Source organism: Brachyhypopomus gauderio, unplaced genomic scaffold (genome assembly GCF_052324685.1).
Source record: "Brachyhypopomus gauderio isolate BG-103 unplaced genomic scaffold, BGAUD_0.2 sc82, whole genome shotgun sequence".
NCBI classification, from domain to species: domain Eukaryota; kingdom Metazoa; phylum Chordata; class Actinopteri; order Gymnotiformes; family Hypopomidae; genus Brachyhypopomus; species Brachyhypopomus gauderio.
In genome coordinates this window covers 355,060-381,896 of record NW_027506903.1, presented here as the reverse complement: position 1 = coordinate 381,896, position 26,837 = coordinate 355,060, and the positions used below count along the sequence as shown (strand labels likewise).

General features: G+C 45.3%; 1 protein-coding gene and 1 long non-coding RNA gene across 3 annotated transcripts in view; one reads left to right on the top strand and one right to left on the bottom strand.

The window, feature by feature from the left end:
• LOC143493169 (uncharacterized) overlaps nt 1–8,513 on the bottom strand; it is a 34,683-nt gene extending 26,170 nt beyond the window's left edge. Inside the window, exon 1 of the long non-coding RNA XR_013125358.1 lies at nt 8,462–8,513. This is a non-coding gene — a long non-coding RNA (uncharacterized LOC143493169). The remainder of the gene's footprint in view (nt 1–8,461) is intronic.
• Nucleotides 1–24,285, top strand: part of lingo3b (leucine rich repeat and Ig domain containing 3b) — a 33,590-nt gene extending 9,305 nt beyond the window's left edge. For both annotated transcript variants that reach the window (XM_076991373.1, XM_076991374.1), the window contains 2 exons: nt 15,092–15,607; nt 15,760–24,285. In XM_076991373.1, the coding sequence (XP_076847488.1) occupies nt 15,137–15,607; nt 15,760–17,103 (1,815 nt within the window). In that variant the 5' untranslated portion in view covers nt 15,092–15,136 and the 3' untranslated portion in view covers nt 17,104–24,285. The remainder of the gene's footprint in view (nt 1–15,091; nt 15,608–15,759) is intronic.
• The last annotated feature ends 2,552 nt before the right edge of the window (nt 24,286–26,837 follow it).

Below are 26,837 nucleotides of genomic sequence, written 5' to 3'. Positions count from 1 at the left end.
TCCTTTCCCTCTCTCCCTCGCTTTTCTTCTCACCCTTATTCTTATCTCGCCTTCATCATCCTCCTCTCCCTCCGTACTGCTCCATCCTCTCATTTCCTGCAGACCTTCTGGCTTTATTGGTCATTCCTTCCATTATCTGCTCCTCGTTACTGAGATGCTCGTTTAGAGGCAGGGCGAGGCCGTGAGCTCGTCACCTTATCTGTGTGTAACTGAAGGACACTCTAGTTAGTCCACTGGCATTGTTGCCCCCTGTAGGGCAGATACAATCTTCCCATCCTTCCTGCTACTCGTTCAACCTCTACCACCATCACTCTTTTCAAGCAACACCTGCCTCTGTTTTTCTCTCTCTCTCTGTCTCTCTCTCTCTGTCTCACTTTCACTCTGTCTTGCTCTCCCGGACAGCGTTTCTGCCACTGTGTCTCTATGAATGTCCTTCATCCAGCCTTTCCCTGTCTGTCTCTTTCTGTCTGTCTCTCTATCCTCCCACCAAAACCAGCACCCCGGTCCTTACCTCCTCCTATGTCTTCCAACATACAGCACAAAGCAGTGTCCACCCCCACCCCCCTCCACCATATGTCTATGCTCTGAATAGTCCATCACTCTGAGGGGTTTTGTTCTTTTGACCTTCAGAAGTCCAATGAAAAACTGGATAATCTGGTCTGCAGGGTCCCTTGCCCAGTCTTAAGGATACGCATTTGCCCAGGGCTTAAATTATGTGGATTATAAATTTGACCCAGCGCACACACTTCTACGGATAATGGATTTTTTTTTCTGTGTTCATATTTATCACTTATGGACCGCTATCATACCTCAGAGATTCATGAATCTCTCCTTGCTGGACCTAGTCGTTTCCACAAGCGTCATATGCCTCCTGAGGGTCTTCAGTATCTGTCTCACTGATCATTTCAAATATTTTGTGCCGTGCATTAAAGCGGTTGAGAAAACAAAAAAACAAAACTCATTAAAAACTTTTTAGCATTGGCAAAGAAATATAGAATCAGATGCAAATGCATTTATCATAACTTCATTATTAATCTTAATTTACGCATCTTGATTTAATTTAATAAAGCCTTTGAATCCAGCATCATAATTAATGCAAATTCCCATCATCCATCACCTGTGACGGGCAGGTGTGAGCAACAAAAAGGAAGCGATCACGCCAAGTCTCAGGGAAAAAGGGTGGTTTAATATAAAGTGTGCAAACCTAAAACCCGTGCAATAGATCCAAATCAAGGATATAATGACCAGCGGTCAACTGGTACAAAGACAAGGCATATATAGACAGACAAACGACCATCAGGTGGGAACGGATCACGGGCTCCGCCCACCTGAGGGGCGTACACGACGTCACAAAACAACAACAACACAGCCGCTGTGGACGGAGGCGGCCGGTAGGGGGCCGCCTCACCGTGACAGACCCCCCCACCAAGCCGCACTCCCCTCCACTGGGTGTGTGGCACACAGCGGCTGCACAACAACACGAAGGGGCAGGAAGGCAAGGACAGGCAGGGACACACCTCCTGCAGTCCACGAGCTGAAACACAAAACACATAAAACATTACTCAGCTCACCTCCCCGGGCGGGACCCTGGACCGACCGGGCCGTTAACAACACATAACCACGCCCCAGTCGGTCACAGGGCCCTCACGCCCTAACCGGCGTTTAGCCAGAGAGCCCCAAGGGTGTGCGGACGAGGAGCTACGACTCCTTTGTCGTCCTTAGTGTGTGCGTGTGTGCAGGTTACCTCCCCGAGGCGTGGCTACTTCACCTCCTGGACCTACCTCCTCCCAGAGCTGACCCCTGCCTTCTGCTAGGGGTCACCCCAGCCTCCTGGGGGAGCCAACCCCTCCCGGGGTCCCTCATCACAAGGTGGACTCCTCCACCCAACCCAGGAGCGCCAGAGACCGAGGCCCAGAGCGCCCCCGACGCGGGCTAGGGAGCAGCCCCAAGGGCCTCCTGGTCACCCCGGGCAGGAGGGAGGATCTCCATCCCCAGCAGGAGCTTTTCAGACCGGAGCCCCATGGTCCCCAAACATCCGGGGGCCCCAGCCCTCTAGGGAGGGGCTCTTCACGACCGGGCTCCGGTCACCCCACAACACAAGGGGGCTCCTGCCAGGTGGAGACCCCCACAAGGTCCAGGAACACCACGACACCGCCAAGGGGAAGCACCTGCACAGAAACAGCACTCACACACACACACACACACACACACCCCAACACCAACATAGAACACAAACGCGCCCTACCCTATTCAGGGCCTCCCTCGGGAGAGACGCCCTCCGTGCCACACCCCATGGCACGGGACCACAGCCGGTCCCCCCCCAAACACACATTTAAGGGGAGGAGCATGTGTGGAATTACATTTAACAGTTGACATCACGCTAGGACAAAACACACACGCAAATACTAGACAAACAAAAAACGGTGTACAAACAGACAGACGGAACCCATCACATGCGCGCTCTGTTTACACACACACACAGTGACGCGCGCCGCTCAGAGCCGCAGTCGCTCCCCACATTAAACACACGACACACGGGGAGCGAGGCGACAGTGACGAGCGGCAACCGCGTCACACATAAAACATTCAACATAGAACAGAACGAGCACGCACACTGGTCCACACGTCCGTCACCCGTACACACATACAAAACACACACGAGAGTCCACCAGGCAGACACCCTGGTGTTCGCCGTGCCACATACACACAAGCGCACGGCGAAACTCCCGCAACATACAACGGACACGAAGAGCTGTCTCAGGGCAGACTGCCCTGGTCCTCGCCGTGCTACACACACACACACACACAAAACACAAAAGCACGGCGGAGCTCTTCAAACAAAACACCACGCAGACAAACACTTACCACGAGACATGACCACGAACGAAGGAGAAAGAAAAAGAGACTCGGCGGCTTCCGAAGGGTGGCTGGTCATTCTGTGACGGGCAGGTGTGAGCAACAAAAAGGAAGCGATCACGCCAAGTCTCAGGGAAAAAGGGTGGTTTAATATAAAGTGTGCAAACCTAAAACCCGTGCAATAGATCCAAATCAAGGATATAATGACCAGCGGTCAACTGGTACAAAGACAAGGCATATATAGACAGACAAACGACCATCAGGTGGGAACGGATCACGGGCTCCGCCCACCTGAGGGGCGTACACGACGTCACAAAACAACAACAACACAGCCGCTGTGGACGGAGGCGGCCGGTAGGGGGCCGCCTCACCGTGACATCACCAGCAGCTTTTTTGGCTTTTTCCCATGTCCCCTCTCCCATTTAAAACCTGCGCCATTTACGCTGCTTAATTATAGTTTCAGTACCAACATCCCTCTGCGGATGGCTTAGTCAGGCAAAGGAGGGTTTGTCTCCATGAATGTTATCTGGATTCCTGCGCCTGTTTCCATACGAAACGCGTGTGAGAGCAGACGGCCGAATCAATAAACAGCTTTTGCTGATTTTGATGGCTTCGCGCGTGTAGCTTATTAGCACATAGGCTAGGGGCGATTCTGACCGCTGTCCGCCGTAGTACAGTACGAAGGCGATACCAAGAATGATCAAATGTGTGGCTAAATCCTATCATGACAATCACAGATGTAGATTTATTTCAGTAGACCTTCAATACGTGACAGATTTCTGCAGTATTTGGCATCTCTAGCATCGTAGTGAGACCATGCAGTGGATACTAATTACATAAGCCGATAAAGACGATTCCATTTATAGACACTAACGCCACTTTCTCCGCATTCATTGAGCTATGGGCTGACCCCTGACCCTGTGGATCATGTGATCAGCTGGGTAAACATGGGTTCACGCCAAAGCCATCAGTCTGCCACTCAACCTTCAAGCAGACGCATGGCGTCTCTTTCCTGAAATAGTGTTTTGGATTTTCCGTCAGACCGGAATCTGAACGCTCTGCCTATCACTCGAGGGCTGAGACTGAAACATGGCCAACTCCATCCATGCTGTTCTAATCGGGTGGTGCTGCACCCGCCATCTGTCACAAACAGATCTTAATGGAGAAAACAACCTCGTCCATGTTGGTGTAACACTTCTCGTCCGTCTTCCTTGATGGCTTTTTGAAAATAAAAAATATATATGAGAGATTTTGAGATACAGGCATCATTGCACATGAACAGCTGTAGCCATTCTTTTGAAACAAGCCCCGTATTTGTTGTGTCACTATATCTGCACCTCACTCTGTCTCACCTCACCAATGAGGTCATTTTAACTTTAACGTTATTGCACTTTCGCCAGCTGTCTCTACAGGCAGCACGGAAAACTAAACATCTCTGCGTGGCGTCCGTATGCCTTATCCACGCCTTAACAGTGAAAATGCTTGGCAGGATTCCTCTGGGATCCTTGTACCAAGTACCCAAGAATGGATACTGCTCCGGAAAACTCCGGAAAACGCTCCCACAGCTACGAGTGACATCGAGAACTAGAATGATTCATTCGCGTGGTGCTAATCAGGCCCGATTAGCTCTCCCTCATCATTAACAACATTAGCATTTTGGAATTGAGGTATTTTTCTGATGCCAACGGACCTGCGCTCGGAGCAAAGTACATGGGTAGTGTTCGTGGCCAGAAGATAGGCTTCCTTAACCTATTTGCCTTCCTTTGATAGTGCCGTAGCTGGAAGTGGATGATTTAGACGGAAGTTTCACAAACGCCCCTCCCCCGACCGAGGTGTGAGGCTCACTGCTTCAGCCCAGCCTCCTTAAACTGTATTAGTCACACCTGCATCAGTGTGCCAGTTTATTAGCCAGCGATGTGGCTAATTAATCCCGTAAGCATAGCTTGAAGGCAGGCAGACACAAGGCAAAACCCCTTATCTCCCCACTGGCAGGCAGGAGCACTTGCAGGGAGGGAGAGAGAGAGAGTGAGAGAGAGAGAGAGAGAGAGAGAGAGAGAGAGAGAGAGAGAGAGAGAGAGATACTGAACTGTTTTGGTTGTACATTAGCAGTTATTTCCATGTCTGGGTACCAGTGACAGAGCAATAGCAATCAGTAGCCCAAGGTCAGTGATCTACTAGAAAACACTAGAAACTTCCAGAAGAGATCTGCTGAGTTCACCTTCTGTCTAGTTAAGTCCCTTCACACGTTCACACAGCGTTCTTTCTGCACCTCGCTGAGTCCATTTGCAACGAACGGCTTTGTAACAGGGAGGATTTGTAATTCGGCTTGAGCTTCTGTGGTCTCCTAATGTTCACTCGGTGAACGCCCCTAATCCCCATACACATGCAGAGTGGAGAGATTCAGTCAGTTCTGCAAAGATCTCCGTTCATTTAGTGCTGATCCTCCTCCCTCGACTGGTGTTCAGGGAGCTGTCTCTGTGTTCTTGGATTTGCTTGTGTGTGTGTGTGTGTGTGTGTGTGTGTGTGTGTGTGTGTGTGTGTGTGTGTGTGTGTGTTCTTGAATACTGATTGTTCTTCCTGACAATCATACTTGTGATTGTATGAGTGAATTACAGTAGCATTGCAGTATATTTAATTCAAGAATACAGAATAGTTTTCGACTTAGCACAAAACTCCATGCTTTGTCCTGGTATAAATGTTCCCCAAAAGACCGAATATCATTATAGTAGTACAGCATGCATTGTAATCATTTCTTGGACCTATTTTTCAAACTTACTGATTGACAGATGGTCCTTATCATACTAGTAAACAAAGCACTACAGAATCATCTTCTCTGTGGTTCAGACAGTTCACTCTTTGAAAGTGTAGATAATTATAATACATAGGGGATCCTCTAGAATTCATTAGTGTGCAATTTGAACTGATTAATTCAATGCAGAGCACAAATGCAACTTTGATCATTTAGCATCACTGTCAGAAAAGAAAAGAGCTTAGAACAGGCAGACTGGTTCAAGACCTGGGATGCGTTTTTTCGTCTTCTTATTCACGAATGCGGAAAAAAAGGAAATCTAATAGAAAAGAAAAAAGATGTATTGTAATCAGCAAAGTTATATGAAAGGATAAAAAGATTATCTCCTACAGAAGGGCTTAAATGTGATTTTACTGCAGTTTTAATTTCCATTCAAGTCAGTTGCGACTTAAGGTTACTGCAGGTGTCGTGTCTCTGAACAATAGCTGTTCAGTAGGTCTTACAAATTCATATAATGCTTTAGCTATTTTTGGCCAGATGGTGTAATCACACAAAAGATGAAACACTGCCGTGAAGTTCACGCTTCCCTCTCTGGCTACATTCCAAACGGCCCCTCGAAGAACAAGTCTAACGAACTTCACTTGAGCTAATGGAGTATTGTAATGGCCTTTTAGATGGTGATACAGATTCCCCTTTAGGGAGCCTAGGAGGACAAGTCAATGAGTGCATGTCAAACAATGACTAATGAATCTGGGCCATGTTTCCTCTGTAGTGCTCTAAGTCTTAGTGCACTTGGTGCATACTGCACTGTTCTCTGAGAAGATGAATTAAAGAGTCAAAGTCACCCTGATAATTTATGTATCCTTGATAGCAGCTATGATATTCTGTTCTGGATGCTGGAAGCCAGTTAAGTGGTTATATGGTTTCTCTAGTGTTATCCTAATGGGGCAAACAGCACTTTTTTCCCCAACAATGAAGAATCCCTAAACCATTAGAATGATTAAATAGCTCAAGTGAACACACTAACATTGCACAAATTAACATTTGTTCTACCCCACCCACCCACACGCCCACGGTACATTTCTGCTACACATTTGCAACATTTACTCTGCTCTTAATAGACTCGTTTCCAGGCTCACGCCGTGTGTTGGGAGGGGAGCGCTCCAGTGCTAATGCTACGCTGTTAGCACAAAAGCGAGCACCTGCCGCCTGTCTGCCTCCCCTCGTGCACGGCGTGGTGACCCCCGGAGAGCCGTGCGATCGTCCCGCGTCGTCCCGACGGCCTTGCGCCAGGCCCGACAGGTCCGGTGTCGGCCGCTAATGCGGTACGACAGCTCCAGTTTTGGCTGTGAGCCAGTTTGCGAGGTTAATTACTGAAAAGACACCGGTAATATGCTTGCCTGACGTCTTCCCGGGTTTATGATGGATGAAGTTTTTTGTATAGCTAATCAGTGTGTTGTGCATATTCACCATATGAAAAGGTGCATATTAATGACATTACAGACACTGATTCTGTAGAACACAAAGGTGTCATATTGACACTATCGTATTAGGCTCGGATATGAAGGCTGTTGTTTGAGTAGAGGTTGAGGTTTTTGTTGCTGAAGACGCTGGAGGAGTGTCACATGCTCCCAGTACTGCTGCTCCCACTCAAACACACTAATTCATCAAGATACACTTATACCGCTGCTCGTTCCACTTGAAGGACACACACACACACACACACACACACACATGTTCACCTTAATAGCTTCACACCTGCTCACGCACACTCAGAATACATTTTTACGGACAAAGGGTCTCACTCTCATATGGACATTAATTAATCAAAAGTACCGATTTAACCTTTTGCTCGACCTCTGCTAGAGACGCATGCAGGAAACACACTGGTGTAATTATTCACACCTGCTGACACACACACACACACACAGGACCGACGGCTGCAAATTCCTCACAGTGGCAGTTTCGGTGTTGCTATATTGAGTGTGACCTGAGCAGAAATTCACAAGCACCGTGACCACTCTGGGATACTGTATGAGCAAAGCCGCAAAGAAAGGAAAAAACATGACACCCAACGCTAGCCCCGCACACCCGGCAAAAACCTCACAGCCCTGCACCCAACGCTAGCCCTAAGCTTGATGCTAGCCCTAAGCTTGAGGCTAGCCATACACCCAACGTGAGCAATAAACCCAACACTACCTGACTCGTGCCCTCAACCCCGCGCTAAATCTCCATGCCAACGTTAAGCTCACGCTCGACTCTAGCCCTACACGATACATTTGTAACTTTACGTGTGCTTTTTATACACAGATTCTTGTGCACTAGTCCACTTGTGCAGGGGATTCTCCAGCACAGACTCCATGGTGTGAAGGCCAGTACAACCCCAACACCCCAGTACAACCCCAACACCCCACCCCCCACACAAAGTCATTGGTATAAGGTCTTCAGAATATCTTAAGATAGCTTTGCATCTGCACCATTAAGAGGTAGATAGGTTACTGCTGCAATGTCACACACACACACAAACACACAATACAAGGACCCCAGATCCCCTTTGAATAAGAGAGCTGGTTATGTAAATGTCACACATTTTCTCTGTAAGGCTGTGCCTTGAATTCTAATGGCCTGTTTCATAGTTATCGCAATCTACATGTAATCACAGTGCAGAGTGAATGTAGGGTGAACGTTCCATATGAACCACGAACAGCTGCATTGTTATGGGACGCAAGAACGCACTGGCATTACTGCACTGCATTAGAGTTGACACAGTAACACACACCATACGAGCTGTGCGTGTGTGTGTGTGTGTGTGTGTGTGTGTGTGTGTGTGTGTGTGTGTGTGTGTCCTTTCCTCACCTCCACCAACCCACATCCCAAATCCTCTTTCCTTTGCTCGCACAGTCCTGCAAGACCTTCCTTCAAAAGACTTCAAAAGGGTTATTTTACCTTCACTTCATCCGAGCCGGGCTCCACCCCATCACTTCAGAGAACCCCGTCCAATCAGTCAGCCCGATCACTGGCCTGGCTCCCCATGTATCATCCCGCCCCTCTGAGCCTCCAGTGGGCTGTCTGATGCTGGAACACTACCACAGAAGTGTTGGATCACGCAAGAGCAGAGTGTTACTAATTGTAGGCTTTTGTCTTTGTGCTGAATAATTATTGCCTGAAATAGAGGTTAACGCCTAAAACAGAACGGTCAGTATCGCATGCAGATGGTGTTTGAGGGACTGAATATGGCAGGAAGCAGAGATTCAGAGAGCTTTTATACCAGGGCTCTTTGTGCCTTGTTTACGGTTTGCCTGGTGTGTGTAATCAGCGTGGGTTCATGAGAGGACGGAAATTGGTAATAGCAAGCCCACATTTTCCACTCCAGACTGCTGGCCATGCTGGGCTTTACAGCAGCCAGGAACTCTAGCTCTCGTTCACCAGATCTCCAGCTCTGCTGAATACAGGAACCCTGAGAAAGCATTTGTTGGGAGTCCACAGGGGGGAGGGGGGGGGGGGTGCTTCGTGTCTTGAGACCCCGTATGTTGACGTTCAAGGGGACAACAGGGCAGCCAGAGAAGCTCCGAGCATGCATGGGCATCTGGACCAGAACAACAACTTTTCTGGACCGGAACCGTTCCTCTGCTCTAGCTCCAGAGAGAAGCAAGTTGCTAAGAAAGGAAGTCTAAGATGTCCACCAGACCTGGTTATTATAAAACATGGGCCTTGCCCACCTGTGGTGACTTGACCACAGATAGCCTAGTTTACACCATTAACATACTGTATGTTTTGATTTTTATTTATGGTAAATATATTTATTTCGAGATGTCATTTTAATCATTACCCTGTACTGTTGGACTGACAGATTTCCACCTTTGCATTTCTTCCCTAAAACCCCGAGCTCATTTATAATTCCCTGCTACTTTTTGCCCATTTAGACTGGTGTCTCATAGCATTCCCACAGGTGTGGTGTCCTGCAGACATGGGTTCATGTGTCCATATCTGAGGACGCGTTTGGAGGGAAACGCATAGGGACGTTTTGAAAGGATTGATTGAAGTAAATAGTTTGGATTTCAACCGTTCCTGCTAAAATGGGTGCACAGACGCCCAAATAAACCCACACACAAGATTAGATTACAACAGAAGAACACAGAGTTCTATGTAGTGTATGGGACTATTTTTAGGATGAGAACAGTTTTCCAGCAAATTCTTCCTCACAAATCCACAAAACTGCACAGCAGAATACCTGGTAAAATCTGTCTGTCATGGTGCATGTGTTGACACCAGGCTTGTGTTGACAAATGTAACCTATTCTGTAATCTTTGACACTGAAGTGCATGGTAAACACTTGTGTACATACCAGTGTTTCTGTAATGTTTTCTCTATTTTAAATTGTTCACAAATTACATTATCTGTGAAAAAAAGTGTGTGTTTGTAGGTGTGTGTGTTTCTGGTGCATATCTCAAAGGATATACAGTTTTTAGTCTGTTTCTGTGGAGATGAGCCTTGTGGGTTGTGTTTAGCAAAAAGTATCTGTACACTACAACATCTGTGTGTTTTATGACCCAGACAGTCTGACCGAAAAATCAATGTGTGTCTATAACTGCCTGCTGTATGTTTGACAAAGGGAAGGCCAACTTCATCTGTCTGAGTCAGAATTGCTGCTCTCTCTCTATCTTTCTGTATCTCTCACACACATTCTCACACACACACACGCACACACATTCACACACACATTCACACTCACACACACATTCTCTCACACAAAGTCTCTCTTTCTGTTGGATATGGTATTCAAAATTAGACAGAAGGAAAGGAGAGAATGATGTGGAATAATGAATTCTGAATAACAACTGTCTAGACGGGCACAAAATAGCTCCCTTGCACACTCAGCTGATGTATCTCTCACTGCAGACTATGTCTATGTTTACATAAAAATCCATTAGCCAGTTATATATATGATTTCTTCTTTATGTGTTTTTCAGGCAACAGTATATTTAATTTACTCTCGTCTAGCACCTACAGACACTTTACACGTCCGCCGTTGGGTGCCTGTGCAAGCCACCTCGTGTGTTAGTGTCAGTTCAAACCGATGAAAAGTTGTTGTGTGAAAAGCATTTTGGACACCACCAATATAATTTCACACATCTGCAATATTACAGTACAACTACATGAAATAGCATTAGCATTAGCCAGTGGAATTTCAGTCAGAACAGCATACCTGCTGTACCATATCCTGTGTAGGGCGGCGTGTCTTAACCCAGTGGTTGATTCTGTTAAATAGCAGGCCTTTCTCACAACATCGAAGGTATATTTCAGTACGCAAGACTGTGCAAAGCTGTGTAGGACACCCAGTTGCACGATTCTTCCCAGAGGCAGAAGAAAAGTCTTTTCCACTCCACAGGTCTGAGAGTGAATCTGGTGAGGGTTTAATGTACTAACCCAACGTGATGTGACACCACAGTCCTCAGAGACCCAGAGAAAGTCACGGAGAGGGTGGCATTTGACAATTACACTGAGCCCTTCGACTTGGCCAGTATGCTCACACAAGTCTCTCAGTGCAATGGAACTTCACCCGGTGACTCAACTTTTGTGTGTGTGTGTCAGAGCTTGGCTACAACAACTGTGTTATTCATTAGCTCTCGTGCCTGACAAACACATTAGATGGGACATGACACATTCAGTGGGTCAGTCAATGTATTATCTGCTACACTGCAGACATATTCTAATTCATTGTAAGTTCATTTACCACACTGGTAGCAAATTAGGTTTTAGCACTGGCAAACATTTTGAAGTGACTCTGAATATACAAAATAGCTTACAGAACTATGTTGTGGAAACAGTCTTCCAGGGCAATAAATATCACAAACAAATATTTTAAAAGCACTAAATATTTGAGAATTGCACACTTACATTTTACAGATATAAGTCATTGTTCCACAAATGTGACCTGGTTATCTGTGACCAAGGTGACAGGAACTGACCTATTGGGGCTCTACTTATGTGGACACAGATACATGTAGAAATAAGACCACAGTGCATCAGACCACAGTGTGGGCATGGCAATTTCATCAGACATAAGTCATCAGACCACAGTGCAAGTGTGTGGGCTTGGCAAAAATAAGTCAGCAGACCACAGCACAGGCATGTGTGGGCGTGGCAGAAATAATGCATCAGACCTTAGTGCAAGTGTGTGGGCATGGCAAAATAAGGAATCAGACCACAGCACAGGCATGTGTGGGCGTGGCAGAAATAAGGCATCAGACCTTAGTGCAAGTGTGTGGGCATGGCAAAATAAGGAATCAGACCACAGCACAGGCATGTGTGGGTGTGGCAGAAATAAGGCATCAGACCTCAATGAAGGCTCGTGTGTAGGCTGAATACATGATCAGCAGGTGTGGTTACCCGTGACACCACAATATCCAATCAGATTAATTCCTCTCGTTGCTTTTAAAAGAAGTGTGAGCTAGTGAGAGAGGACAGTGGCTGTTTTTGTCACAGCAATGAGTGTGCAGGAGTGAAATTGACGAGGGATATCATAACAATAATCATCTGTTTTTTACAATTATGACTATTATCCATTACATTTATTATTATAATAATTATTATCATTATTATTGTCGCTCACTGTGATGAGAAATAAATTCATATTTTCATAATTGTGATATGACTAATTATTTAGATTATGTAATACACTGCGTGTAATGACATGCCAACTGCCTGATGCACGTTTAATAATAAAATAATTGTTTATCCTTATAAGGGGAAAAAAATTCATCAGTTGTATTTAGTTAATAATTGAGAAATATTTTTAAAATGATGTTTGTGGTCTAAATCCTGTTGTGACCAGTCTCTTCAAATCAATAACAGTCAGCCTCGAAACAACACATGTATGCACGGGCCCTGGAGAAACTAACCCAACCCATGCAGCTCATTCAAACTGCAGCTGCTAGAACGCTTACCAGAACAAAGAAAAACAGAGTGTTTTACTCTTAATCCTTGCATTCAGTACAGAACTGATTTTAAAGCACTTTATAAATCACTGACTAACTACCTATCCATATCATATCACTAGCACCCAGTCAACCAGTAGGGCCTTGATTCAGAACCAAACGAGATAATGTTAAGTCGTGATCCGGAGCGCTGGAGTGATCGTCCAACTGTTGGATATGCCCCAAATGCCCCAAATGTAGCCTTTTATAAGTCCAGATTAAAAGCACCCCAGTCTTCTTTTGCCTCTGTCTACCGCTGCATCTTTCATGTCTTTTTCTTTTACTTAATTCTATTCTCTTTTTCATTATTTATTTTTTTTTGCAAAAGCCTTCCTGAGGTGATAGATCTCAGAATGTAATAACCTGTGTTCATTATTTTTAAGTGAAGCACTTTGAATTACCACTATGCAGGACATGAATCTGCCTTGCCCTCCTCTTTTGCTCTGGAGCTGATTAAAAGGGAAAAACCCTTTTAAAGGTTTTAAAAGTCGCATATTGAGAGTATTCTCAAATGTGTTTGGTCTATGTCTATGGTTTTAGGCATTATGAGTTCCTTGACTACATTTACATCTTTAAAAATACTCCAAGTTCTTAATGACTTGTAATTTTTTTTTTTCTATCTTATGTTTTATATCTTAGTTCAAGACAGTTAGTATCAGTATATCATGTTTTACCTCAATCACACAATACAGTCAATCTGCAAAGTAAAAAAGTTCTATAGGAACAATGCAATTTTTATCACCAAAATTATTGTTGGTGATTATTGTTTTATATATTTTCTGTAAAGTTCAGCTCATATAACATTCATTGTCCTCAAGTGACCCTGTTTATGTCCCATAGACTGCATCCCTCACATGGAGGTGGTCACGTTTAAAATAGACAGAATCTCTGAAATCTTCAGGCAACTAACTGTGACTGCAATGACTGTTTCAAAATGTGAAGAAGAACCATTGGAAAAATGAGTTATTGCTCCTTTAACGAATCCCACAGGAGTCCTGCAGACAACACCAGGTAATAGATACGCTGCAGGAGGTGATTTAAGACTGCTGATTGTTGCATGATTGGGCCAAGATGTCCGTGTCATAATGTGAAGAAGAATCGTTGTTAAAAAATGACTTATTGTTCCTTTAACTTTGACAAATCTCACAGGAGTCCACTCAGGGTAGCACCAGATAATGGGTGCGCTGCAGGAGTTGATTTAAATTGGTGATTACTGCATGATTTGGGCAGATAGCACACACACAGACACGGGCAGCGTATGGCTACAGCTGGGATTCAAACCTGAGTCACTGGAAGCAGTTCCGTGATACCGTGAAGCCACAGTTGCTTCTCTCTGGTCATCAATAAACTTCTTCATGGAAAGAAGCATTCTGGTGGCTTTTGGTTTTGAGCCCATGCAGGATTGTACACGGAGCCTGGGGCTAATAATACACCTCTAAGTTTCAGCGACAAGATGACGGCCATAGTTTCAAAACCTTCTCATGCCGACTGGAAGCATAGCCCCCTCCGTTATATAAATCTGGAGTATAAATCCGAAGCTGGTTAGCTTTTCTTCCACTTGTTTTGTGTTAAGAATCTGTGTTTGGATCGGTGCGTATCTAGAACAAATGAGAAATGTGCTGATGCTTTGGCAGGATCCTATCTGGTCCTCTGCCTTGCTTTGTGATAGCATCAGCATGATGTTGAGATTAGCCACCCGCCACCCCTCCCACAGTCGTCGTGAGCCATCGGAAGGTTTCATTTGGCTGCTCAGCTGTGCTTTATGGTCCTTTTATACCTGGCATTCATGTTACATAAGAAGCCCAGGAGACATGTGCCGTTTCCCAATAGGCCTGTTCTAACTGCATAGCCACAGAAGTGCTTTGGTAACGTCTATGAGGAATATGAACTGGGCCTTAGTGTATGAGTGTATGACAGTGGCTCTGCCTTCCCCCCACCCTCCACACACACACACACACACACACACCCTTTTCAGTTCAGTGTCATCTTGCTGTTCCATTGGTGCAACAAATATCTCGCCCTTTTACATAATCGTAAGGTCACACACAATCTTCCAGCTTTAATTTATTCAAAGTGAAATGACACACACAGTCTGTGCAGGCAGGCGGTGAACACACACACACACACACACGCTTGGTTTCCAGGCACATCTTCATGTCTCTTTACATTACTCCACAGGTTTGATGAGTTCAATGTGCAGTGAGCTGATTGGTTAGAACATGGTTTATGGACAGTGCTACATGTATTCAGTCATGCACGATTGGCCAAGGCTTACGCTAACACACAGCTTAGAAATGAAGCAATTTTATCCTAGACACCGATACCGATCCCCTTTATCCAAAGCTTTTGACCATGTGCTGTATTTATAAGCCAATATGCACATCACACGAAACATGTGAAGGGTACATATGTCCTAATTATACACCTCCCCCACCTCTTAGCCTCCCACCAGTGCTTCTCCCCTCTGTCCACCTCACCTCACAGTCTCCTTCTCTCTCTCTGTACGTAGGTGTGTGGTAGACTGATCCCTCCTGAGTGAGGTGGTGGGGTGCTCATGGCGGCCATATGGGGCCTGGGCTGGCTTGGCGTGTGCCTGGCACTGCTGGCCCTTGCCCCGGTGTGCCCGAGCTGCCCGCCACGCTGCGACTGCACGGCTCAGCTCCGCTCCGTCTCCTGCCAGCGCAAGCGGCTGTCCGGCGTGCCCGAGGGCGTCCCCACGGAGACGCGGCTGCTGGACCTCAGTCGAAACCGGCTGCGCTGGGTGGGCCCGGGGGACCTGGCGCCGTACCCGCGGCTGGAAGAGCTGGACCTGAGCGAGAACCTCATCTCCACGCTGGAGCCCAACGCCTTCGCCGGTCTGCAGATCCTTCGCACGCTGCGTCTCCGGGCGAACCAGCTGAAGCTGGTGCCCATGGGGGCCTTCGCTCGCCTGTCCAACCTCACCACCCTTGACCTGAGCGAGAACAAGATCGTGATCCTGCTGGACTACACGTTCCAGGATCTGCACAGCCTCAAACACCTCGAGGTGGGCGGATGGATGGATGGATGGATGGATGGATGGGAGAAATGTGTGAATTTAATTGAAAAACAACTATAGTGCTAAATGTTGCTAGTTAAATATGCAGTCACCGGTATACTAGTGTGTAATTCTGCCATTTCCCTGCCCCACTTCTCTAGGTTGGTGACAATGACTTGGTCTACATCTCTCATAAGGCTTTCTTGGGATTGCTGGGTCTGGAGGACCTGACAATAGAAAGATGCAATCTGACTTCCATCTCCGGCCAAACGTTGTCTTACCTACGAAACTTGGTTACCCTTCGTCTCCGCCATCTCAGCATCTCCGCCCTCGAGGACCAGAACTTTCGCAAGATGGCTGCCCTGCGTGGTCTGGAGATTGACAACTGGCCGTTCTTGGAGTACATCTCCCCCCTAAGCTTCCAGGGCCTAAATCTGTCCTGGCTGTCCATCACTTACACCAACATTACTGCCGTACCTTCTGCCTCCTTCCGAAACCTGGCCTACCTAACCTCCCTGAACCTGTCCTACAACCCCATATCTGTCCTGGAACCCTGGGCGTTCAAGGATCTCATAAGGCTCAAAGAGCTGCACATGGTCAGTACCAACCTGCAGACCGTGGAGTCGCACGCCCTGGCTGGCTTGAGGCAGATCCGGGTGCTCAACCTGTCCAACAACGAGCTCGTCACATTAGAGGAGAGCTCCTTCCACTCCGTCAACAGTCTTGAGACTTTGCGGGTGGATGGGAACCCTCTGTCCTGCGACTGCCGGCTCCTCTGGATCCTGCAACGCAGACGGACCCTGAACTTCGACGGCAAGGTGCCGGTGTGTGCCGGTCCGGCCGAGGTCCAGGGCAACGCCCTGAGCAGTTTCACAGATTCGGCACTATTTGATTATTTCACCTGCCAGAAACCCAAGATCCGCAACCGGAAGCTTCAGCAGTTGACGGTGCGTGAGGGTCAGTCGGTGTCCTTCCTGTGCCGCGCCGACGGCGAACCGGCACCCACCATCATCTGGATCTCGCCGCAACGGCGGCGGATCACGTCGAAAAGCAGTGGCCGGATCACGGTCCTGCCGGGTGGGACGCTGGAGATCCGCTTCGCCCAGGTGACCGACAGCGGCACATACATCTGCATCGCCAGCAACGCCGGCGGCAACGACACGTACTTTGCCACGCTGACGGTGAAAGGGCAGCCGCTAGACTCCGCGCTGATCGCCAACCGCTCGCTGTACGCGGCGGACTTCAACGACACGGGTCTGAACAGCACTCGCGTCTTCCTTAAGTTCACGCTGGATCTCACCACCATCCTGGTGTCCACTGCCATGGGCTGCATTACCTTCCTGGGTGTGGTGCTCTTCTGTTTCCTGCTGCTGTTCGTGTGGAGCCGTGGACGAGGCCAGCGCAGGAACAACTTCACAGTCGAGTACTCGTTCAGGAAGACGGAGGGGCCCACCACCAGCGGCACCTCCGGAGGGACCCGCAAGTTCAACATGAAAATGATATGAAACAACGCAGCCAGGGGTCCCGTGGGAGAGGCATGAGCACCCAACACAAACACTCAGTGCTGAGTCGCAGAAAAAACCCACGCAGCAAAACTGAAAATACAAAAGCCTGCAGGTCCCAGGTCAGGATTTCATCTTAGGAACTGACATCATTAAAGCTTTCCTTGATCTCAATGCCTTTATTAAGGGAATACTTCCACAATGGTACTGTTATAATTGTGTGATGGTACCATTGTTTTTGTGACACTAAATCACATTTTATAAATCACTTGATAAAATCTTGGAAAATTTAATTAAACATTATGTGTCCTTTTACTATTTGCTAGGGTTGCCACTTGCCACTTTTCTTAAAAAACAAAATCCCATTGTTAATCTAGAACATCCTGCTACGAAACTTTTTCTGAATGAACAATCTGAACACTGACTTGCCTGGATTGGCGCAACCCATCCCAAAACGTTCCAGCAATTTAAAACACAGTGGCATTAGAGCAGCGTCTTACAGGTATTCTCCTTACAAATGCCATTCGTGAAAATAGTGCACAGATAAAGCATTGGCTATTTTCACGCTTCTTTTGTTTGCTTCAACACTTACCTTAAATAATCACGCCACAGCTGCAAACAAGGTACTGAGACAAGGACCTGAATAATTCTCGGGACTGACTGCTAAAAATGCATTCGTCCTCCGCCTAAACATTAACGATATTCAAAAAAAGTAGCTATCGAATCCCGCCGGGGTTCGAGAGTTCCAGGCTTTGCCGTTCTGTTGCGTCTGCGACGAGGTGCTGGGTGAGTTGGGGAAAGCACACTGGCCGTAACCCTGCAGGTGCAGTGCTGCCATGGCGATGGGGGGTGATGCTCGCGTAGCAGCACTGCATCGCAGCGGGTGCACGCTAACGTGCAACCAGGACCTCAGGGTCTGGTTAGGAAGCCAAGCCTTGGGTACTGGCTGCACAATTAGCGCATGCAAAGTGTTTGGACCAGGGCAGTGGAGAGCTGGTATGGGGGAGATCTCTCTCATATCCTCCCCCTCTCTGGGCCCAGGCACACGCCCACGACCCACAGGCCTTCATGGGGGGAGGCCACCTGGGCGTCAGGGCTACTGGATGTCACACACACACACACACACACAAGCCATATGCATTACTTTCTAAGCACAGCTCTGTACAACAATTATAGCTTTATTTATTTACAATGATGTGCAAATTCATAGTGCTATGCAGGAAGAGATGTGAGACGCACACACACTATACTGAGGCTTCTCTTGACTGCATTTTCAGCTAACTGTAAAATAATACTACCAGAGCTCGTTTTATTTCCCTATTATGCCACAGTACAGGTTTTTGTGTTTGATTAACTTGCCTAATAACTGATCACTTAATGCGTTAATTAAAATGCACGTTACATTCACAGTCATTACCTTAGCGTCACCATGCACATCCATTTAATTATGTTAATTGTTATGCGGTTTTATTTTGCTGGCTCTGGCAGTAATAGCATCAAATGCAATAAGAGAGATTATATTGTTTATTGCTATACTTTGAGAGTTTTTTAATCTAGGTCTAATCGCACCTTGATTAATGATGTAATGTTCGAATAACTTTTCATCGAGTTTCTTTCCAAAGTTGGATTTTAGAGTTAACACATTCAAATCATTTAAATACCCACAACCGAACAGTATTACAATCATAACATACATCTAAAGCCTTTTAATAACACTTGAAGGTACAGAGAAGTTTATCATCATTTGGACTCTACAGTTTCTCTGCTTCACTAGATAGATACATCATCACACTTTGTGACGCATCCAGAGCACGTAAGGAATCTCGTGCGTTGACACCATTATCATCACAACTCTGGTTTGATGACTCTTATTTTGGCGGCCAGTGTGCGAAAGTCTCAGCGTCTCCTACCCAGTCTCTGCCCCCCCATTAAGCCCCACCCCCTACACCCCGACTGGGTCTCAAAGAGGGAGGGATCCTTGGCTGGTGACCACGAATGTAAATGGATATCATGACACCCATCTAGCCTGTGTGTATTTGACTGTAGAAGGTGTTAACATTTTATATGTTAAACTTGTTATGTATTTTCTATTTAATTTGAATTTATTTTGCTCTTGTTTTCATTGATGTTTCATTACCAGCTGTTATCCAAGCGTTATGTTAATTAATTATCTATTCTCAATACTGCCACCACAGAAAGATTTAAAGGTTTGTTGAGAATAATCCTGTATTATATGATTAGTTGTTAAAGCTCATAAAAACAGCGGAAAAGGAGTTGCTGGTGCCCTCTAGGCTGGCATACAGTAGATAAAAACAACTCAACATAAAAACTCCAAACTGAAAATCGACACATGTCAAAATACCTATCTGGTGTTGAGAACAGATGAAAGAATCAAAGAATCGTGAGTATAATGATGATTCCAGATAAAGGAATCACTCTTTTTTATTGCCCACCGTTGCTCATTTAGCTCATTTGAAACTTAGGTAAGTGTCTTCACACCTCCCCAGTGTAGTAGGCTGGAGCGCGTGCGTGTGAGTACAGTCGATGTTGTTCTTGTGACTCGGTGTCGTTTCATTTGTCCGGTCGGTCGGTCAAATTCGTTCTCTCGGTTCGTTCTTTTAGTTGGCGTTAGCTCTTAGTCAGTCAGTCACCGTGTTTAGGTGTGGTGGTAGAACGAGAGAAAGGAGGCCCAGCGGGAATGTGAACCCGCCCCCTCCCACCGTCCCCGCCCCCTTTCCCCGCCCCCTTTCCCTCGCGTGGCGACCGGAACGCCGTTTCGGTCGCACCTGCATTAGCTGACCGTTGACACTTCAGAATAGCCTGGAGAAAAAGGTGCATAAATATCCTGTCGGATGCGGACTGTTCTTGAGTGGTAGCTGACAGACGGTGAACTCTGACAGCTCTCGTGGTTGTGAGAATCTTTATTCCGTACTGCGTTCCCCTTTGAAATCATGCAGTGAAATATATTAGAATTTTTTTTCCACTTTATATCTTTAAGACATCTGATCTGTTAAGCAATAGGTAAATTTAATGGGTAGGAGCATTTCAAACAGTGTTTTGAAGAAACGGCATCTTCCAGGCACTCGACATTTTAGGCCTGTTAAATACATCCAGTTCAACTATTCTACTTCTGTCGGTGCCGCTGTGTGTTGTCAGCAGTATGTTTGACAGACAGACAGGAATCCCTTTGACCTTCATTCTGTCCTCTTCTCTACTGTTTTTCCTGTATTTTTTTTCTTTCTCCGTCTCTGTTTCTGTCTTTCTTTCTATTTTAGCTTTCTTTTCTTCTCACTCCACGTCTCAGAGGACAGAAGCTCTGACACCTGCCTCCCAGACACACGCTCTGCTGCGGTAACTAAAGCTCCATGGAATAGAGCACGGTTGTTCTCACATTCCCCAGTACGCCTGCTTCTCTACACCCAGTCGAGTTTGGATACGATAGTTTGATGTTTTCAACAAGATTATTGTTATTACAATGAAAGGATTTATCTGATCCCTGACCTGGTGAAAGGATTCCTTAGGAGTTACCTAAATCTGGAAAACAGCTACAGCTAAATAAGATTAAATAAACTACAGTAAATCAATTAATTAATCAATCAATCAATCAATACAAGCATAACAATATTTTCTTGCACTTCATTATTCATAGGTATTATTTGGCTGAGTAATATTTGTTGTATTAATATTTTGTGTTCTCAAACAAAAGTATAGTTTCTGTTATATCTTCTATTTTACCAGAATGGGGCAGTCATGGCCTGGTGGTAGGGAACTGGTCTTGTGACTGGAGGGTTGTGGGTTCGATTCCCAGACCTGAGGCCATGACTGAGGTGCCCTTGAGCAAGGCACCTAACCCCAACTGCTCCCCGGGCGCCGGGCTAGGGCTGCCCACCGCTCTGGGCACGTGTGATCCACAGCCCCCTAGTAATCACTAGTGTGTGTGTGTGTGTTCTAACTGCACACACTAAAAGCGGAGGACAAATTTCGATTGCGGTGTAAAAATCACAATTGACAAAATATGGCACATTTACATTTTTACATTTAGAATGATGTTAGTAGCAATATTTACTTTTACCATTCTGTTATAGTATGAATTTGAGAGGTCCAGACATTTTCTTCATGCTTACAGTGTAACTTTGTCTCCTCACCTTTACAGTGTAGCCTCATGTTTACAGTGTAGCCTCATCTTCTCACCCTTACGCTGTAGTCCCATCTCCTTATGTTTACAGTGTAGTCTCATCTCATGTTTACAGTGTAGCCTCATCTCTATGTGTACAGTGTAGTCTCTTCTCATGTTTACAGTGTAGCCTTATCTCATGTTTACATTGTAGTCTCATCTCCTCATGTTTATAATGTAGTCTCATCTCATGTTTACAGTGTAGTCTCATCTTCTCACCCTCACATTCTAGCCTAATCTCTTTATGTTTACAGTGTAGTCTCATCTCATGTTTACAGTGTAGCCTTATCTCATGTTTACATTGTAGTCTAATCTCCTCATGTTTATAATGTAGTCTCATCTCATGTTTACAGTGTAGTCTCATCTTCTCACCCTCACATTCTAGCCTAATCTCTTTATGTTTACAGTGTAGCCTCATCTCATGTTCACAGTGTAGCCTCATCTCATGTTTACAGTGTAGTCTCGTCTCATATTTACAGTGTAGCCTCATCTCTATGTGTACAGTGTAGCCTTATCTCATGTTTACATTGTAGTCTCATCTCCTCATGTTTATAATGTAGTCTCATCTCATGTTTACAGTGTAGTCTCATCTTCTCACCCTTACATTCTAGCCTAATCTCTTTATGTTTACAGTGTAGTCTCATCTCATCATGTTTAGCGCACTCTCATTCATGCGATTAGCAGCATATCTCTTCGTTTTGTCAGGTCTTCAGAAAGTAGGTCTAACACTCCCCTCCGCCTCTTCATCAGTCTCCCATCATAGCAGTCTCCAGCATACAGACAACAGGCGACCTAACGCTCATTCTCTCTCTCTCTCTCTCTCTCTCTCTCTCTCTCTCTCTCTCTCTCTCTCTCTCTCTCTCTCTCTCACACACACACACACAAACACCCTGCCCCCCCCACACACACACACACACTACCAGTGGTGCTCTGTGGTCACATACAAGACAACAGTCTTTATTCACACTTCAAACTGTCACACAGGCTTGACAGCTACAGACTGAAGGTTCATGTAAATAAGAGACAGAATTCATGCATTACTTTAAAATATTTCTTTACCTCAGAGTCACCAAGTGCTGTGCTCTTGTGCGCAGAAAAAAGCAGAGACCTTCTCGAGTGTGTCTGGACGGCAGATGTAATTTGTGGTGTTTAAAGGGATTTAATTCACGTTAAGGGACAATGTTAGTACACAATGATTAAAAGAACAATGCCGAATCTTCATACAAAAGCTTACTTTAAATTGTCATTCCGTTTCTGTCTCGAAAAAAGAAAGAAATATACACATGGATATCGCTAAGCAACATTTTTACCGACACGCTATAAGAAACGGCTCAAATATTTCGTGTCAAGTTTTCAAAATGTCACCACTGCTCTCTAGTGGTGAACCCTTGTAAAAACATGCATAGCCACATCATGATCCTGAATCAAACCTTTTTATAGTCACCGATATCTTAATTACAAAAATAAGACTGTTAGCTTTAAAAATAATATAACAATGATATCTATATTCATTGCACTTTTTTAGTTCATTTGGATAAACTGAACAGTGAACACACCATGGACCACGAGCCTGCCTCATTAAGGCAGATTTTTAAATGGTTTAAGTTCGACCGTATGACGTTTTCTGATTTAAGTAAATGTCATAATCTTTATAAGCTAGCCCTGGATCTATTAGTGGTATTTAATTGAAAGAATGGTAATAGTTTTGTTTGACAGATGTGAAAGATAAAGATAAAATAGGCTATTTGAAAAATATCTAAAGTGCCATGGTTTTGGTGATACACTTCCTGTTAATATTTGTACTTAAAATAAATAAATCTTGTCAAGAGATTCAGGAATGCTACTCTTTAAATGGTTTTCTCTCTTGTGAACTAGATCCGATCTATGCATGCCTTACTTTGAAATCCTTAAAACCTCCCAAATGTATCTATACTTGTGTGAATCTCATTTCAACATCCTTAAAATATGCTGTGGGACTGGATGAAAATATAATATCTAGGATAATAAGAGCCATATGTGTGTGGATGCTCAGATCTTCCCGAGAGCAATGTATTTATTTCTTGGTTTATTACATGCTTGCTGTCATTCCCACTGCATTAACTGTGATGTTAAACATTCAAGGTCAGAGAGAGCTTGCATCTTGGTATGTGGTTAATTTCAGTTTTTGATGATAAAAAATATGACTGTGTGAAGACAGCTGGTGATCTCTCTCTCTCTCTCTCTCTCTCTCTCTCTCTCTATCTCGCTCTTATTGTCATTCTCTCTCATCTAATTAATGCAATACTGTTATTAAGATTTACACTCAGAGCCACCAGCAGTCTAAGCACATTCATAAAAACAATTACAGGGTGATGTGCCACAGATATTTGCGAGACGCTCCCCAAATGAACTATTGCAGCAGGTCAGTGCCTCAACAGTGTGCTGGTATGTTGGATTTTCAACTGGTCTGACTAGCTCTTGCATGGAACACTCAACCAAAACACCGGTTTCTCCAAATATCAAGACAAAGCTCATGCAGCCTTTTGCTCTTTGAACTGACATCACCCCAGTCAGCCTTTCAGTGTCTTTACTGGTTTCTGTGCCATAATACCAGTCCCAAGCAGTTCAGTCACCATGCACCAAACAACATGTGTGTGTGCGTGTGTGTGCGCGTGTGTGTGTGCGTGTGTGTGTGTGTGTGTGTGTGTGTGTGTGTGTGTGTGTGTGTGTGCGCGTGTGTGTGTGTGTGTGTGTGTGTGTGTGTGTGTGTGTGTGTGTGTGTGTGTGTGTGTGTGTGTGTGTGTGTGTGTGTGTGTGAGAGAGAGAGAGAGAGAATCGGAAGCTACCCTGACCTGGTACCATTCAGTCTCTTGGGGTGATCATGATTTCAGTACATGTATTTCATCCAACCCCACAGAAGCCTGGTCTTCTTTTGAAGGATATGTTTTCTAAGCATATATTTGTTTTATACTGTTTGTCTTGTAAAGAAAAAACAAACACATTTTCTCCATAAAAGCATGTTCTACACTGTGGACTGTCTCTCTGTTCTCTTTCATGCGTTTGTGTAAATGTGCACCGTGTCATGACACCTCCGCCGGGCCACCGTAACACCTCTGTCATTATAGAGCCGGTCAGAGCCCAGGGCTGTATTCTCACACGGAATTATTTGCTTTTTTTCCCCAGTTTGGAGGAGGGTGGGTGGATTTATCACCACTAGATGGCAGTGATGAGTTATGACTAAACCTTAAATCCGTGTCCACAATCCGTTAAATTTCACTTCTTAACATCGTTGCTGATCATTGAAAGGCAAGGGAAACACTTATTTTCCAATCGTTTCTTTATTTAATTAACCAAAACACACAATTTATTTATTTATCCATACTAGTCATTTCATTTCATTTATGTTCTGTAACAGTTATTCGGGTTTTGCCTTTTTTTAAGGACATTAACATGTGAACATAAGTAACTGTACAGGCCCTCTACACCTCTGAGATCAAGACTGGGAGACCAGAAATTCAGAGAGACGAGAGCCCTTCAAACCTACAGTGTGCGTGTGTTGCGTGTAAGAGGGGAGACGAACACAGGTAGGCGACGGAATGAAAGGATGAATGGTGAATGCTGAGATTATCAGTCCTACAATCTTTGGCGGCCCACAGACACTCTCATAGTGCAGGTTGTGTGCAAAGATCATGTGTCTGACACATTTCACATCCCTCCCCCCCACTTACGGCTCTCGGGTTCGGTGGATTCCGAATGTTCCTTCAATTTATCCTCAGTCATGTGTGTCTTTTTAAATTAGGAGAGGTCATAACCCTGAAACAAACAATGCTACCCTTTCATTCTACGCTTTCAACCAGCCTTGTAGCTATTAACCTGTAACCCTGTCCCAGAGTCCATGTGATTCAACGGGGCCAAAGTTCTGTCGCCCCGAGTGCGCCCCCTGGTGTTTGTAAGGTGTACACCGGCGTACTTCAACGTGGGAGAGAAACAGCAGAATCTCGGCAGGTTTTGGTGCACATAGCATAGGCACTTCTTTGAGAACAAAGTCGATATTACTTTATATGTGTATTTATGTTTGATATTTGAACATGGCTGCTACAAAGAATTGTGTGGAACCATAGCTGGTTTAGCGTCCTACACGTCTTCCTCCAGGCATTCAACCCCAATACCCTGAGAAAGAGGTAGTGTCAAGGAATCGAACAGATGGAGTGAAATTGTGGACGATGGGGGTAGGATGGAGAGAGGGAACGTGGGAACAGGAGAAGGGAGAGATTGGTAGAGCGAGGGTACAGGATAAGTGTGTTTGCATAGCTCTCTGTGCAAAAACAGATTCAGGTTTCACTCCTCGGTGTCTAGATTCTACAGACACCACGCTCGGTAGTGGAGACCCACACTGCTGTTTTACAATAGTGTGATAAAAGGGGGCAGAGAGAATTGTAATGGTGGTGAACTCCCCTGTACTGGATGCATTAAAGAAAATGTCTGTTGTGTTCTTTAATATTAGACTGATAGGGGTCTATTAAGCTTTGTTAAGGTTAATGTGGGTCTTTTGCATTATGGCGCTGTGTAGTATTTTTAATAACGACCAGTAGATGGCAGTTGCCGATGAGGATTCTCGGATTCAGACCCTCCTGGATAACTGTAGCCATTACGATAAAACAAGTCAGTCAAGTCTAGATCAGTGTTCTAACTAGGGAAAGTTTGATAAATTAGCATCTATTTTTCGATTTAATTAAAAGCGAAAATGAAAGAGGTGAAATGGTTGGTTGGCGGGATGCTGTTTACATAGCAAATGAAAATCTAGTGTCACTGGTTGGAAGAAAACTTAGTCATCTCTCTGAAGATCTCTCTCTCTCTCTCTCTCTCTCTCTCTCTCTCTCTCTCCCAGTCTCGGAGTCTCGCCCGCTTTATAGTGACTCTAACTTTCTTGCTTTTCTTTCTTTCTTCCTTCCTTCCTTTCATTCTTTGTCTTTTTTCTTTTTTTGGTTCCTGTCTTTCTCTCTCCTCCTCATTGGAAATTGATTGTCTTCTACCATCACAAAGACACTTGTTTCTGATTGGTTCTTGGAGACCAGAGGAGGGAGAGAACTTGGCCACCAGGGGGGGCTCACCTCAGCTCTGAGCGCGCTCACTCACTGCGCTCCGGCTCAAAACGACGCGGAGAAGCTGTTTAACAGTACGACGACACGGGCAGGTAGGAGGGGCCAACCGCCACGGACACAGGCTTGTGGGTATCGGTAAATAAACAGATAACCGGCTAAACAATAAATACAAAAAGAAATCTGAAAAAAACCCCACAGAGGCTCCAAACAGAGAGTCGGGCGGTCATGGCCCAGCGACGCCTTTAGGGCTTTGATTCATATATACACTTCAAATGCAACATAACGAGAAGCATAGTGCGGAGGAGAATACAATGCATGCCTTTTAACAAGGGAAGAGCTAAGCAAACGAGCAGCAAAAATGCAACAGAGAAATAAAAAAATATATAATAATAATAAAAAAAAACAAATGGGCTTCGTATCGGTTTTGTCAGACATTTCCCACCCTGGCCAATCTGTCTTAATCCCAGTGCCTCTCCTTGGCC